The sequence below is a fragment of the Saccopteryx bilineata genome, chromosome 4, assembly GCF_036850765.1.
Source record: "Saccopteryx bilineata isolate mSacBil1 chromosome 4, mSacBil1_pri_phased_curated, whole genome shotgun sequence".
Taxonomy (NCBI): Eukaryota; Metazoa; Chordata; class Mammalia; order Chiroptera; family Emballonuridae; genus Saccopteryx; species Saccopteryx bilineata.
The window spans coordinates 251,431,780-251,447,181 of record NC_089493.1 but is presented as its reverse complement, the minus strand read 5'-3'; the positions used below and the strand labels follow the sequence as shown (position 1 = coordinate 251,447,181).

Here is a 15,402-nt window from a genome sequence, read left to right as displayed (position 1 = left end):
AGGCACTACTTGAGTTTAAGGTGCTTCACAGGCTAGTGATGGTTTAAAAGGAGCTAAAATGAATGAATGAATGAGTGAAGCCAAACATAAAAGAGGCAATAAGGAGAGAATATTGACTCTACCTGATTCTCACATCTAGTCAAACATCCTCTTATTCCATTAAGAAAAATCCACCAACACCACAAAATAAGTTGCAATCTGTGTAATAGAAAATTTCAGGTGAAGCAATGGCCTGGAAAAAATGAGAAGCCAAAGTGGTTTTTGGCTTTGAGCTTCACACTTATCAGGCATGTTGAAATGAGTGACAAAGACCTATTCTGTCCAGAAATCCCCCACTTTATTTTTAAGCCGGGAAACTGGTTAGTCATATCTATACTGAACACTTCCTGTCCAGGGACATGATGATGGCAACAAACTGCCAAGTTTAGTAGCTGCCTAACATTTAGTCAATTGAGTCATTCATGGACTAAAACATAGCATCAAACATTAAAAAAAAAAAAGAAAATGTGGCTAACTGAATATATACAATGAAAACAGGTTTGACTATGTCATGGAATAGGGATAGATGGTGCCAAGGGGGAAAAATAGAGAACAGACAGAATTGCTTTTAGTAATTGCTGTGATATTTTACCAAATATAATAGCTCTCCCACTCCCATCCTTCACAATTAAATAGCCCAACTGACATTCCAACATCTTCATTTACAAAAATGCCTGAAGACTAGAATGTGTCAACAAAATCAATTTGTTCCCTTTTTCTTTTAACTTGGTCCAATTACAGTTTAGAGGAAGGGCTGTCTAAAATTTTTAAACAAATCTACAGAGGACTAAACTATAAATCAGGAATGTAAACTTTTATTAACTGGTCTAATCAACTGGCCTAACACCATAGTGTTACATTAAGAACCCATCTTTGGAAAGAAAGGAAATCAATTAAGGACTTTAAGAATGACCCTTTCCCCAGCAACCCTGAGGGCTGTATCAGGCTTCAGCTGGGCTGCCTCTCCCAACAGCATAATTTACCTGATTAACCCTTACACATGTTGAAACACGCTAGCTCAAGTTCCACTGCCGAGAGAAACAGGAACACCTCCCCTCCCCCATGACTTAACCACATGCACAGAGGGGCAACCCCAAAGCATGCCGGGATAGATAACAACAACCAGTAATCACTCTTGAATTTCTAAGGTTATCAGCTTGATCATCAAGTCAGAGCTATGGTTGAGTAAGCCAAATAATTTAAACCAGCCCTGCCCATAAAAACCCTCAGCCTGAAATTCTTCAGTGAGCCTGCTTACCATCAGACTTCTTTAACGAGAGAACCCCCCAGAAGCTAGGTTCAGCCTCGCAGGCGAGGGCGGGGTGATGGCTCTCTCTACTCCTTCACTAACTGTTCACCGAGAGCTCCACAGCTTTCCAGAAAATGGAGGGTACAACAGCTTTGAAATGACTCCCACAGGCTGGCATTACTGCTTTTCTAATCCATCATCTGCTGTTTGGCAAGCTTTCTGAGGAAATCATTTTTATAACCCAGTAAGAAAGTCCAAGCCAACACAACACAGCCCTGGCTTCAGACTGGCCCTGATTTAGCAGTTGGAAATGAAGCAGTAGCATTCCTCGGTGCCACGTCCTTGTTTATGCCCCCCAACCCCACACTGATCCCCCTGAGGGCTCCGGGGCCCCGCAAACCAGCACTACGTCTTCAACTCCAAGTCCGTATGGGCCTCTGGGGACCAGCACGCCATCATGCCTCCTGAGAACCACAGAATCAAACTAAATGAACCGCCAAAACTTCGAACCCGTTTTCCTTGTGATATATATACTACTACTCACCTCTGCAGTATTGCACACTTTTGTTTTCACTTTATAGTTATTTTCTTGTGCCTCCCTTCCTCTCTCTCCACACCCCCACTCATTCCCTTGGGGGCTCTGCATCGCCTGGACCCCACCTCAGGAAGCCCATCTCCTCCGCTGGCCATCAGCTCCCACTACTTCCTCTTCAGTGCTCCCTTGACATTTCAAAACCTGCCAAATGACTCCTCCTTCCCCAGTCTTCACTATTCTGGTTTCCCAATTCTTCTGCTTCCCTCTCAGTAGGTGTTACTTGCCCCTGAATATCATCTCCCCAAAAATTCTCCCAAGAGAATCCTTCTTTGTCTCCTTTTTCTAGAGAACTTGAGTTCAACATTTAGACTTGTGATATCAGGGAAGGGTGCATTTTCATTGTAGCAATTTCATAACTGACTTAACTCTTATTTTAACCCTTGAAAGGTGAGAATGGTTTTGTAAGTGCTTCACAATAAAGAGAACAGTCAGGGCACTAATATTTGACTTTTATCAAATAGCTTTGCAGAAGTAAAGCTGCTTCCCAGGTAGATATCGCAGGCCCCACGCAGCTTTGGTCTTTGGGTGTGATTAGAAGCCTCCTTATTTATACAGCAAGAGTGAAACTCTCCAATCACTGACTTTCACAAGGGATGAGCCACTTAGCATATTTCCACTGGTGTGACAATGGCTTATCACCTCAGAATGGTTCAGCTCATTGGGGTGGCCCAACTCCTACTTAGCTACTTAGCATGTGTTAAATCTAGGATATTCCCAGTAGAAGCATCAGCAGTTTCCAAGCCATGTGTTCCTGTCACAGGAAGGAAATACACAGGGGAGAGAAAGTGAAGGCGAAAGGGAGGGAAGATTCTCTAATCTCAAACCGGCCAACGCTGTACTGCAGAGTGAAGAGCTAGATTACATTTCCTACCTATAGTCCCCTGTGACCCCCGTGTGCACAATGCTCACTTTGTGCGATGACACAGGGAGAGGTCGGAGAGGATAGGGGAGGAGACCGGGAAGGAATCTGCAGGCAGCTGGGACGTGAAGGTGTGTGGCAGTGGAGATGAAAGTCTCCCTGCCTCAGAGCTAGAGCACATGCTCACAGCTGGGGCAGTCATGGCAGGGGCCCGGCACACCTCCCTCATCCCTATTACACACTGACTGGGTACTCATGGTGTGTTCTCACTCCTTTGCAGATGAGCTCTTCAAATCCAGGCCCCCAGCTTTCATGGAGGCCCGAAGGGAAGGGGCAAAGCAACCTTCTGCAGAGCCTCTCTTTAAACATGGCTGACTGCAGCCTCCATGGGGTTCCCATCCTCCTGGCTTCTAAAGCACCTGTTCCTTCCTTGTTTTTCTCCAACCTCCTGAGCTACTCCAGTTCTGTTCCCTTTGCTGATTGCATCTACCTCTTTCCCTGGTTAAGTAAGTGTCCTCAGAGGCTAACTCCACGGCCCAGCCCTCTGCTCCATCCTGTCTTTCCCTGGGAGATCACACAAGGGCAATCGCCTCTCTCATCTTGGCTAGCTGTGTGCACACTTTACAGCCCAGGCTCCTTGAACCCAGGCTCAGTCTTGTCCTCCAGCCCAGCCCATGGCTCTTGTCAGCCTGGAATCCCTAAAACACTGCTTTGCATTCACCCTCTTCCTGCTCAACACCCCCACCCCAAATTCCTTAAAACAATTGTGTTTCCCCCTAAAAGGTATCTCAGGCATGCTTTCATCTAGTATCAACGCCTGCATTTTTCTAACGAGAAACCTGAAGTTCCCAGAGATTACTCAATGATTAAAGGCTGCACAGACAACCAAGGAGATCAGCTCTACTCCTGACTTCCAGTGCCTGTCTTACCCACAGCGTCCCTCTGGGCAGCCTCGTCTGGCCCCACGGACTGCTGCCATATGGCCCCCCAGAGCCCCCCATGAACCCTCACTCCACAATGCTCTACAGCTCTTTCGTTTGCTCTCCTCTTGCTGAAGTCCCGGCTAACCCTCTGTGAAGTCACTGCTATCCACGACTTTTGGTGAACATTCCTTCCCTTAGATTTGCACAGTGTCCACTGCCTCATCCTCTGAGCGTTCTTATTCTATGCTCTTTATCAAGCATTTTGTTCTATGATTGCACATGTGCTGTATAAGATGTCCTGAACCACACACACACACCCAGACACGCACCCCTCTGCTTCGTCAAGCTCTGAAGAGGAGAGGTACTATCTCAAGTCGCATCTGTTGCTAGAAGTCTCTGAGGCCCAGGGGAGGTGGCAGTGATTTAGGGTGAGAGGCTACCCCAGGAAGTCAACACTGAACTGTCCATGGTAAGCAGAGCAGCCTGTGCTTCTGGGGAAACCTCTGGTCCCCAGCTTTTCAGACGAGCTGAGTGGGCCACATGACAACACACACCTGGGCCAGGTCAGCTGGCATCGAGCACAGATGGCCTGTCAAACTGGAAGGAAAGTGTGAGTTGCTCATTCTCTTTTTGACGCTCAACCCTGACTTGGGCAAATAAGAGCTTATAGCTTCAGGAGCCTGTAGCTATCATGGTCACCCAGGGCATTCTGTTTAGTGGCCTCTTTGCTTCATCATTTCCTTGGAAAAAATTTTGCTTATAATTATTTATAAAATTAAATATTATAATTGAACGACAAGATAACCTGGACTTGTTATCTTTGAATATATGTATCCTGATTTATTGATGTCACCCCATTAAAAAAATAAAATTATTAAAAAAAAAAATTAAATATTATTTGTCACTACAAGTGCATTTCAGTGTAAGCCCACAGATAACACTACATACAGAAACACAAACCCTCATACGCTTTAAAACTGTAAACACCGTAAGGTACCAGCCTAATACCATAGGCTTTGCCCAGTCTTAACAGTCCCAGACCAGCATTCCCTCGGCCACTTACTGCCTACTCAGCACAGTTAGTCACTCATGACACACGACAGCTCTCTAACTTTTCTTCAATGTTCTGAAGCCCTTCGGACAAGCTTGAAACAATTGTTTTTATTGTTTCAAGTATCATGGTCTGTGGCTGGGGGAGCAGTGGGCTGTAGCCCATAGCCCTTTCCTGAAAAAGGATGCATTCTGACTCCCAGAATGCACTGGGCCTGAGGTGCTCCGGGAAAAATGAGGCTATAGGATGCCCCCCCAGCCCCGCTCCTGCAATGGCATGTCCGGTGTCTGAATGCTGACTCCCTTCCCACCCACACACATGCACACCTTCTCACCCAGGAAGAGAGCCCCTGCCCAACCAGCACCCTCAAAGGCTAATTTTCCTGAATGATATTCTCAGAGGAATGAAAACAAGTGAGCTCACTATTTAATTGCTTCTTACTCAGTCTACCTCTTTCAAAATCAGGGATCTAATAGGCTCTGTTTGCAGAGCTAAAATGGATTTCACAATGCTTTATCTTTTACTCTCTTCAGGGACACCCAGGAGAAGGTGAGGGAAGAAATCTCCTTGTGTTCAACATTTCATTAAAGTTCCCCCCAAAGGCAGTGAGAGATACCTATACAAACAGATCTGTGCTGCTTCAAGGAGATCTCACACAAAACATCCAGGATGATAAAACCTGTATTTGCAAAATTTCTTGTTTGCCAAACAGGCTGAAGGCGGTTGAAAAGGGCCTGGACGTTACCTCTCAGAGCCCAGCTCCTTTTCTCTAAAGTGGAAAGGTTAGACGAAGGACCTACAGTTGCTTCTAACTCTAAATCTTGGTGATTCTACAGGTATAGATACAGAGAGTCATTCTGATTATACAAGTCCTCTCACTGCAGATCTCCCTTAAATATTACAGATATACATAATAATTGGATTTTTAAAAGTAATTCAGTTAACCCGATACTTTTAGGCAAAATTCACTAAACGGAGAGAGGCAGACGATCTTCCTCATATGGCTGGGAATACTGACAAATGGTTTGTAGCAAACCCAGTGCCCCTGCATTATTCTGAAGTGAAATCACTGGGTCCTCAGATTTACTGGCCCTACTGCTTTCTCTTTCGCCCACCCACTTTTGGCTTCTTCCTGGATTACCAATAGCTAGGAGCAGGGGATTTAATCATCCATGCTATCCTGATTGTCCCATGGCATCATACAGTTAGAAAGATGTGGTGCATATTCAGTCTGAAGAAAATTTCAGGAGTGAGGAAGAAAAGGCCTAAACAAACCTAAACATCCAGAGTGGAGGGTGTCAGGCACTACCTAGTTAACAGTGACATCCACTGCAGAGGAGACAGCAGAGCACAGATCCCTAATTGGATTGTCCACTTTTAGTCTTTGTCAGCACACCTCACTCCCAGGCTAATGACTACATAAAAGGAAATGTAATCACATCAAAGTCTGGAGTTTCCGAGCATATGCTGTACCTTTCACAGTGCAGATGACATCAAGGTCAGTAGCACCAAGTGCCGTGCATTTCATCAGAGCCGAACCACTGTGTCACCTGCTTTCCCCTCCATCCCCTCTGCAAAGCAAGCGCTGGGGAAGGGCGGAAAGGGGGAGAAAACTGGTCCAGTAATGCCGAGCAATGACTGCTATTATATAAGCTGCCACACCATGTGAGGCTAAGACAGTGAGGACCCTACATGGTGTGGCACTTTATATAGTCCACTGGGCTTACTGATGACTAAAGAGGATAAGTCACCACCATGGAGCCACTGAACTTTTTTTTTATGATACTTTTCCCTTTTAATGGTCTCATTCTTTCTAATGGAAGTCTCTACTTTTTGTCTCCCTGAAGAGCCACGCACCCTAGCAGGCTGGGTGATGCTGGCCACGATGTCCCTGGAAGGTTCTGCAAGCCAGCCTGTGGGCACAGTGTGCTTGGGGCAAGGGGTGGCCTTCAGGCATAGCTTTTTTTTTTTTTTAAGGCACCTGACTGACCTTAGTCACTTGACTGGCAAGCTGATCAGTCAATACAGGCTTCTTAAAAACCTACAAGTGAATAGGGAACCCAGTTATGGAAGACTATGGTGAGATGGACTCAAGGTCACCTGGAGTCCAGAGAAACTTCTGCAGAAGTGCTGAGGAACAGGTTAGGAGGAGCCTGTTAAATGATCTTGAAATCAAGTGGAGCTATAACTGAAATTATGCCTGTTCATACTCCCCTAAATTAACATATTGTTAGGAAATATGATCATTCAACCAAGCGGAGCACAACTGTGCCAAGAATCACACATTTGTATATACACACACCTTGCAGAGTTTCAAGAAACACAAAACTATGTGGATGCTACAAAGCCACCAAGTTGTGGTAATATAACACACACATGAACTGAACCTTGTTTCCCATCAGTGACCAGGGAAATCCACACTCTCCATTCTCAAGCTGGCCTCTGCCCCCGGAAGTGAGGTCCCTCTCTTGTCCTAAAGGTACTGGGGTCCCTCTCAGCAGCGGGCTGCGGGTGCTTCCCACCTAGAGCTGCTGGGCTCCGTGGTCCGCTGCATCGGAAGTAGAAGGATGCACTCAAGACTGCCTGCCTGTGCCCTGAGCAGCAGAGAGAGAGGCACGGCCTGGGCTCTTCTCTTCGCCTCCAAGACACCTGTTCTCTCCTCTCCTGGCTTCTCTAGGAGACACAGGGTACAAGCAGGCACAGGACCAGAGAAAGCTTCCTCTGAGTGCCAAGCTTACCTGAGGATGGGGAGGGCTGTTTTTTGCCGTGAATGTGTCAGCGTTAAAATCTCAGGCTCAATGGTCAGTAGGCCTTCGTTTTAATTCTGACTCCACCTTTTCTAAACTTTGTCATTATAGGAACCGTTTTTAACCTCTCTGAGCCTCAGCTTTCTGAGTTATTATGTGTAATTAACACAAAGTATTACTATGTAAGTATTAAATGAGATAATATACACAATCAGATTCTTAGCATCATGTCTGGCACATAGAAGAATTGAATACATTTTAGTTTCAAAACTGTTTCTTCAGTCTTCAAGGCAACTGGAGATGCTGGCAAGCCACTTTGGGCATGACACCAGCGATCAAAGAAAGATAGGCTTGTTTTGCCTCTGCCATTAAACATACTTCAGTGCAGAATTTAAGATACCCTAAATAGGTTTGACCTCTAGGTTTGAAAGGTACTATTCCTGTAAAATGAGGCTAGGTGACTTCTAACTCTAAAGAGGTTTCATCATATCATATTATCTCATTTTAAATAAATTGATTAATTTGACAATGCTTTATTAGGCTATTAGGCCCTCCTATATAAGAGGCCCCAGGTCAAACACTGGGGATTCAGGAAAAAGGCAGTACAAATCTTTTTTTTTTTTTTTTTTTTTTTTTACAGAGACAGTGAGAGTCAGAGAGGGATAGATAGGGACAGACAGACAGGAACAGAGAGAGATGAGAAGCATCAATCATCAGTTTTTCGTTGCGACACCTTAGTTGTTCACTGATTGCTTTCTCATGTGTGCCTTGACTGTGGGGCTACAGCAGACTGAGTAACCCCTTGCTTGAGCCAGAGACCTTGGGCTCAAGCTGGTAAGCTTTGCTCAAACCAGATGAGCCTGTGCTCAAGCTGGCGACCTCGGGGTCTCGAACCTGGTTCCTCCACATCCCAGTCCGACACTCTATCCACTGTGCTACCGCCTGGTCAGGCAAGGCAGTACACATCTTGCTGTCAAAAAGCTCATAATAAAGTGGAGGCAAAGGAAAAGAAAACTTCCAGCCATAATACATGAAAACATGGTGTAACTAAAGGTGTTATGGAAACTCTCTGAAAGAGCATCAACTTCAAACTGGGTCCCACTGGCAATGTGACCCCCCCCTGAGGAGAGACAGGAGAGTGATCCCAACACAGGAAACAGCATTTATTGAGGGAACAAGGAAGTATATAAAAGGACAACACTAGGGTGGGACGAACCAGTCCAGAGATGTGGTAGATACTTGTTTTGGTGATCCACGTCAGAACACCCTTCCTATTTCTGGAGAAACCCTCATTCCGCAAGAAGTGGTAGGAGTCAGGACCAAAGCTGGGACCAGAAGTCCCCTCTCCCACGGGCAGTGAGGGGTAGTTAGACAATCTGGCATTGATGAATCAGATGGCTTATTTCTGGGATTTTTGAATGTCGAGGATGACCAAATATCTGGCCACACCTGGAATCGCAGCAGTGACAGAACTGAAAAAGACAGAGGAGGGGAAGGCCACGTTGAGTTCCTCACCAGGCAATTTCGGGCGCGTTATGTCCCTGGCTGCATCTCCTGGTGCATTTTCAGAGGGCGTGTGAACTACCTTTCTGTGGATGTGTGAACTCCCCAATATGCTCTCAATAACTTTCTCACACTTATGATAGCAGGAATCAATTTCCATTTTTTGTAACTAAGAACCCTGATGATAAAGGTGGTTATTATAATCATTAGAGTACGAACGCCAAGGGCCCGAACCAACACAGAGATGAGGGTTGATAAAGAGAAGAAGATACATTCAACGGATAAGGAGAAGAAAGTGCCCGGTAGAAGCTGAAGATAAAGGAAAGGGGAGGGTCAAGAACAACTTGTGGATTTATAGTTTAGAAGCCAAGAAGAGTAATGATCAGTAAAACACAAAAGGAGGGTCAGATTCGTGAAGAGTAGGAAGTGAATTTGAGGTCCTACACGACATTCACAGGATGGTGTTCACCAGGCTGCTGGCTGTTCAGGTGGCTCTGAGAAGAGCCCAGGCTGGGTAGGAGATTAAAAAGCAACCACTAATCAGGGGAAGGGAAGTCAGGACAGTGTTGTGTCTGTCATATGAACCAAGGAAGGAGTTTAAGACTGCAAGGACACTGGTCTCCTAAATGTCAAATGCTGCAAAAAAAAGTAAGATCAGGACAAAACTATGAAAGCTGGGACCCTGGCCGGTTGGCTCAGTGGTAGAGCGTCAGCCTGGCGTGCAGAAGTCCCGGGTTCGATTCCCGGCCAGGGCACACAGGAGAAGCGCCCATTTGCTTCTCCACCCCCCCCCCTTCTCTCTGTCTCTCTCTTCCCCTCCCGCAGCCGAGGCTCCATTGGAGCAAAGATGGCCCGGGCGCTGGGGATGGCTCCTTGGCCTCTGCCCCAGGCGCTAGAGTGGCTCTGGTCGCAACAGAGCTACGCCCCAGAGGGGCAGAGCATCGCCCCCTGGTGGGCGTGCCAGGTGGATCCCGGTCGGGCGCATGCGGGAGTCTGTCTGACTGTCTCTCCCCATTTCTAGCTTCAGAAAAATACAAAAAAACAAAAACAAAACAAAAACAAAAACAAAAAAAACTATGAAAGCTGGATCACTGGTGATGTTAGCATCTGGAAAGCCGCTGGCGATTTTGACGATTCCAGTGGAGAAATAGAGAAAACAGACTTCAGCAGGACGAGGGACAAAAAAGAGTGAGAAAGTAGGAAGCACGCAAAAGTTTTTAAAGGGTTCATTGCAAAGGAGAGATAAATATCTAAAATTGAACAAAATATTGATTACTTTTTAAAAATGGGGATCATCCATTCATTTTATAAACTATTGAATGATCACCTCTTCCCGGGTAGATCTGGGAGATACAGTGACAAAACAGAGATGGCAAAACAAAAAACAAAAAAAAACAGAGATGGCTTTGCCCATAAGAGCTTGTAGGTTAGAGAAGAGATCTAAACAATGTGGCAAGTGCCAGTGAGGAAATGTTATATGCCTTGAGAAAGGACGATAAGGCAGCCTGATTTAGGCTGGAGGCTCAGAAAAAGCCTGCAACCAAGGAGTGATCAGGAAAAGGAGTCAGGTGGGGACAAGGATATTTCAGGCGGAAAGACCAGCAAGTGCCAACACTCTAAAGCAGGGAGTTTGAGCATGTCTGCAGACAGAAGGGAACAAGCCAGGGAAGACATACAGCCCCCCGGTGCAGTGAGGAGTGCCAGGTGGAAGGAGTGGCCTTCCGTGGTACAAATGACACACCTGTTCCACAGACACTGGGAAGGTGCGTGTAGGTGAAGGTGAGCCTGTGGGTCTGGAAGGAGGAAGTTGAGAGAATTCTCTAATGGCTACTGTTTTCTTTGTGAAATAGCAGGCCTGATGAGGCATGAACGGACTGAATGAGGTGGTGGGAAAGGCTATTACGGGCAATGGAGGAGGAGCTGAGCTTACTCACAACTCAACCCTTACTCTTCTTCAAGTCCTCTCAGGCTAACCCTTCCTGAACAGAGGCTTCCTCGCTTTCTGATACCAGAGCTTCAATAACCAGGGTAAGTAAGCCCTGGAGCCCTGGGTGCTTAGCACTAGGGAGGTCCTCAGAGAGCGTAACTGCCATTCATCTTTCCTACTTCCTAATTAAGTAATTTACTCAACAGAAAGCAACTAAATCCCCAGAACACAGACATCCACCTATCTTCTCAGGAAGCCCTCATCTACTGGAAACTGTTGATATCTTCCCTTTTAAAGACTTTCCCTTTTTAATACAGTGGGTTTCTTCCTTCATTTCTCTTGCTTCTCTTATTTTAAGACTGAATGTCTTAAACTTCTTCAGCTTTTAATAAAGGGAAGCCTGGATTATTTTTCTCTGTTTAATACTTTAGCACAATCACGTGCTCACTTGTAAGCAAGCACAACTAAATAAGTTCTTTAGGAGGTGGCTATAGACTCAGGGTGGAAGGCCAGCTCTCCCGGCAGGGAGTCCAGTTCATTGTAAGCTATGATGGCTTAACAATATCACCAGTCATTTGCTTCTACATTCACAAATATGTTGGCCTCCCAGGACCTCTGAATCTGTCTTGATATTTTTTTCAGATTCAACCCCAAAGTGTACTAGTTGTGCTCTGCGGTTCAGAATAATGACTTAAAAGTATCTCCGATTACAGCAAATCAAGCATGAAGCATCCGAAGACAATTTTCTTGCATTGTATACATTGTGAAGAGCTGACAGTGATCTCACACTGAACAGGGTACATAAGTCCACAGGAGGAAAAAAAAAAAACTAACAGAAAGGGAAAGGAGTAATAAGGGTAGAGAAGTAGCTCCTTTCTTAGACGTCTGAGTGGTGGTTCTAGATCGCAGCCAATAACCGGCCTCACCAGAGCTGCCCAGGACACATGCGAGCACACACACAAAACATGCACACGTAGACACGGATCCTCCCTGGCTGAAGCTACAATGACTCCAACTGTTAACAAAGCATTTGATCAGTCTTCCCCAACAGTTATTCCATCCACACCCTAACCTAACTGCCATCATTAAGAACTCGAGCACCTCATATTATTGAACAGAAACATTCTGGGCTTTTTGTAAGAAGCATGGAGGCCAGATAATCTACTGCAGATCAATAGAGTGAAAAGGACGGTAAGTGGAGTTTAGGGGAGGAACAAGCAGGAGGGGGGCCATTAAGGGACCTCTTCACCCTTGTTTTCAGGCTGACAACCAGAGGGCTGGGCAGGGGGAGAGAATGCCCGTGCTGCTAGAGAAATGGATAATGTACTTCGGGACGCTGTTCTTTTCCGCTTCCTCCCATCTTCCTTTTTCTCCAAAAGACAGAAAATATGTCTGGGAGAAAATACCACTTTAAGTGCTACTTTTTACTGATACAAAAGTTCACCACTGGATTCTCTCAGCTCATTTCCTCTTTGCCTTCCATCAACTACTTCTGACTTACTGTAAATTGCTGTTAAAAAGGCAGAAAAGAGAAGTTTATACATCAGTGCATAGTTCCATCAAGACAGAGGTCACAGCAAGGAAACATTAATCCCCCAAGCTCCACAACAAGCTCAAAAACAATGCTTCTGGCTGTCATTTTCATTCACACCAGCCCGTTTCTGCTAAACAAGACTCTCTGTTATTGACTGCTTCCCTCACATGGCATACTAAGGTAAATATCAGCCCACAGTGACGACATGATGAAACACAGAGCTTTATTTTGAGAGGGGAATCAGTAAAAGGCAGGAGAAGGCAACTTCCAAGGGCTCTCCCGAGCTGATTATGTACTAAATGGAGAAAACCTACGGGGGGTTCCCAGAGCTGCTATGATTGACTTGAAATTTACCAGTTGGCCAACAGGCTACTTGAAATTTCATAATCTTAAACTTGCTGCTCCCTTACTCTGATTTCCCCCCAACTTATTCCCACTCCCACCCCCACAGACAAGAGGACTTTTGTATACATAAAGTTTCAGGAAACAAAGCGTACAAACACTCACATACAAATCAACTCCCCGAACGGTGTATAATTGTGTTTTGGTTGGAGCTTTTCCAGCCTTGTCACCGGTTCTCTGTTAGGAGCAAATGAAACCCCTTGCTTTTGCAAAGTTAGAAACAGACAAACTCCCTCAGTTTCAAGCCGCACAAGGCTCCAGTCATATCTCTCGGCCCTTTCAGCCCTCAACAAAATGAATTCGCTGCTGAAAAGCCAGCAAGGAAAAAAAGAAGAAGGAAAAAAAAAAAAAGAAAAAAAAAAAAAAAAGAACTACTCCCCAAAGAAAGAGCTTTCACTTCTCCCCTCCTCAAGCTTCCCCTTTTAGCCTGAAACATACAAGGCGTTTCCAATTTCTGAAACCCTTTTCAAGAGACAGTGGACTTGGAGGGCTTTTCCAGGGGATCCAGCTCGGGGCTGTCCCCACATAGGCAGTGCCTTTCCAAGTACATTCTGCATTCTTGGAGTCTATACTGGGGCCGTTCCTTTTCCAGAGAAATCTACAAAGCAGCTTCAGTGGGCTGGCCAAGCCAGGTCCGACTCCTTCTCCCATCCACTCTGAAGGGAGGGCACAGGGATCGCAGATGCAGTTCTAACAGGGCTGGCTGTGAGGGCGCAGGAAAGCGAACAAAGTACCCACCGCTCACTGTAAGACTTCCATCTGCTCCCCTACTCCGCCCTTCCTCCACATTCCTCCGCAAAACTTGGCCGGCCCCCAGAGAAATCAAAATCATACCTTCCTTGGATTCTTCTGCTTCGGAGTGCATGGTGATCAGGAGCACCCGCTGCAGGGGCGATCACCTCTGAAATAGCACTCGGACCCGCGGCAAGTTCGCTCCGCAGCCAAAACGCAAACTCGACGGAAAATAAAAGGAAGGAAAGCTACTAAAATCAAAACCTCCCCGGGGAGGGAGGGCTGGTTCTGGTGCAGGGATTTTAAGGGGGGAAAGTTCTGCAAGAGTGACGAATCGCGTCTCGGCTGGGCGGCAGGAGTCCGCCCCCGGGGCGAACGCCCCAGCCCCGTCCCAGGGCGGAGGCGACCTGGCGGGGCTGGCAGTCAGGGGCGCACGGCCAGGGGCGCACGCAGGTGAGGGGGAGGCCCAGACCACAGCCTGGCTCTTCCAGAGGCAGGGCAGAGGGGTGCTGTCGGCAAACGCAACTGAGACAGGCTAGGCCAGTGAAATATATATGCAATAAAATAAAATAAAAAGTTCATCTCAGTGCCTGCTGCAGAAATAGTAGCTGCAATGGCACTAAAGGAAACACTTCTGAATCTCTGGGTTACATTTTTCGATGTCCATTAACTTTCCCTGTGTTGGCGTCTTATACGCCCAAAATTACGGATTTTCAAGGTGCACGGTTTTGTACGTTAATTTAGCAGGAAAGTAACGTGGATATTGGTCCACGTGACTGGAAGGACCTGCTTCACAAGCCCAAAGGGAGGGCCCTGTGAAGACAGTGGGGACGGCCTCCACCCCTTACCTTTGCACGGGAGCAGCAGACGCGACACTTACTCTTTCTGTGTCACTGGTACGGGCACGCTGCTCAAACCCCAGCCGGAGGCCCTAAGAGCCCTGCAGTTACCCAAAGGGCCGTCCTGAGGGGCAGAGTGCCTTCCCTCTCCAGCTACTCAAAACAGCCGGGGATAAACTCCTTCAAAATACCGAGGGGGGCGGGGGATCCGGGCGTTTGAAATGCTGATAGAATAAAAAGGCAGCGCGCCAAGAGAACAGATCTCAGTTCTGCCCCCAGGCCTGGCCACCAGGTTCCTACCATTGGCTGAGAGGAAGGCGTTTTAGCTTTGTAAAGCCATGGTTTTTCCTTTGGAGAAATGGGGACAGGAGCTGCCACCCATACACCTTCCATGGAGAGCTTTTGCAGAGCACCAGTTTTATTACCAAAGGCAGAAGGTCCTCAAATAACACATCCAACAAGTCGATTAGGAAACTGAGAAAAGTTATATTCTTTCAATGAATTTATTTTCCAGCTGCTTTCTTTTTCCTCATTTTCCCTTTTTACAGGAACAACAAAAACAAGAGGAAAAGCACCATGATAAACTTAATGATAAGAATGTACAAAAGATATGAATTTAAAGAGTCTGAATTAAAACTTAGTTCTCCCATTTAGAATTTGTATGACCTTGACCAAATTATTTAACCTCTCTGAGCCTCCCTTTTCTCATCTGAAAAATGAGGATAAAAATAGTATTATTCACTTCACAGATTTATGTTTGACATTAAATAAGGTAACAGCAACAAAAGTGACTTGAAAATCATAAAGGCCAATATACTGTTTACAAACTATCATACCATTAAAAGTAAATTTTTGTAAAAGTTACCCTTGGGTTTTATTGCAATATTGGGTTTGGACAGGAAAAAAAAAAGTGTTTATGCTATTTACAAGCACTGAAGGCTATTAGAATATTAATATGAGGCCTAGATATTAAGTCATTTCCAACTGCTGAGTGATTCTAAC

The 15,402-nt window shown here is 45.9% G+C and overlaps 1 protein-coding gene across 8 annotated transcripts in view; it reads right to left on the bottom strand.

Annotated features, from left to right (window-relative positions):
- TNFAIP8 (TNF alpha induced protein 8) overlaps window positions 1–15,402 on the bottom strand; it is a 134,191-nt gene that overhangs the window by 27,427 nt on the left and 91,362 nt on the right. The window contains exons 1-2 of one of the 8 annotated variants that reach the window (XM_066274152.1): window positions 13,664–13,985; window positions 8,680–8,935 (exon numbers count right to left, since the gene is read on the bottom strand). The exons of 3 other annotated variants lie outside the window; for them this stretch is intronic. Coding sequence is in view for 2 of the 5 variants with exons in the window: in XM_066274148.1 (XP_066130245.1) it covers window positions 13,664–13,694 (31 nt within the window). In the remaining 3 variants the exon portion in view is untranslated. Of the gene's footprint in view, window positions 1–8,679; window positions 8,936–12,934; window positions 12,951–13,663; window positions 13,986–14,409; window positions 14,548–15,402 lie in introns of those variants that run through there. 4 more of the 8 variants (XM_066274155.1, XM_066274153.1, XM_066274151.1 and 1 more) reach the window with 4 other exon arrangements.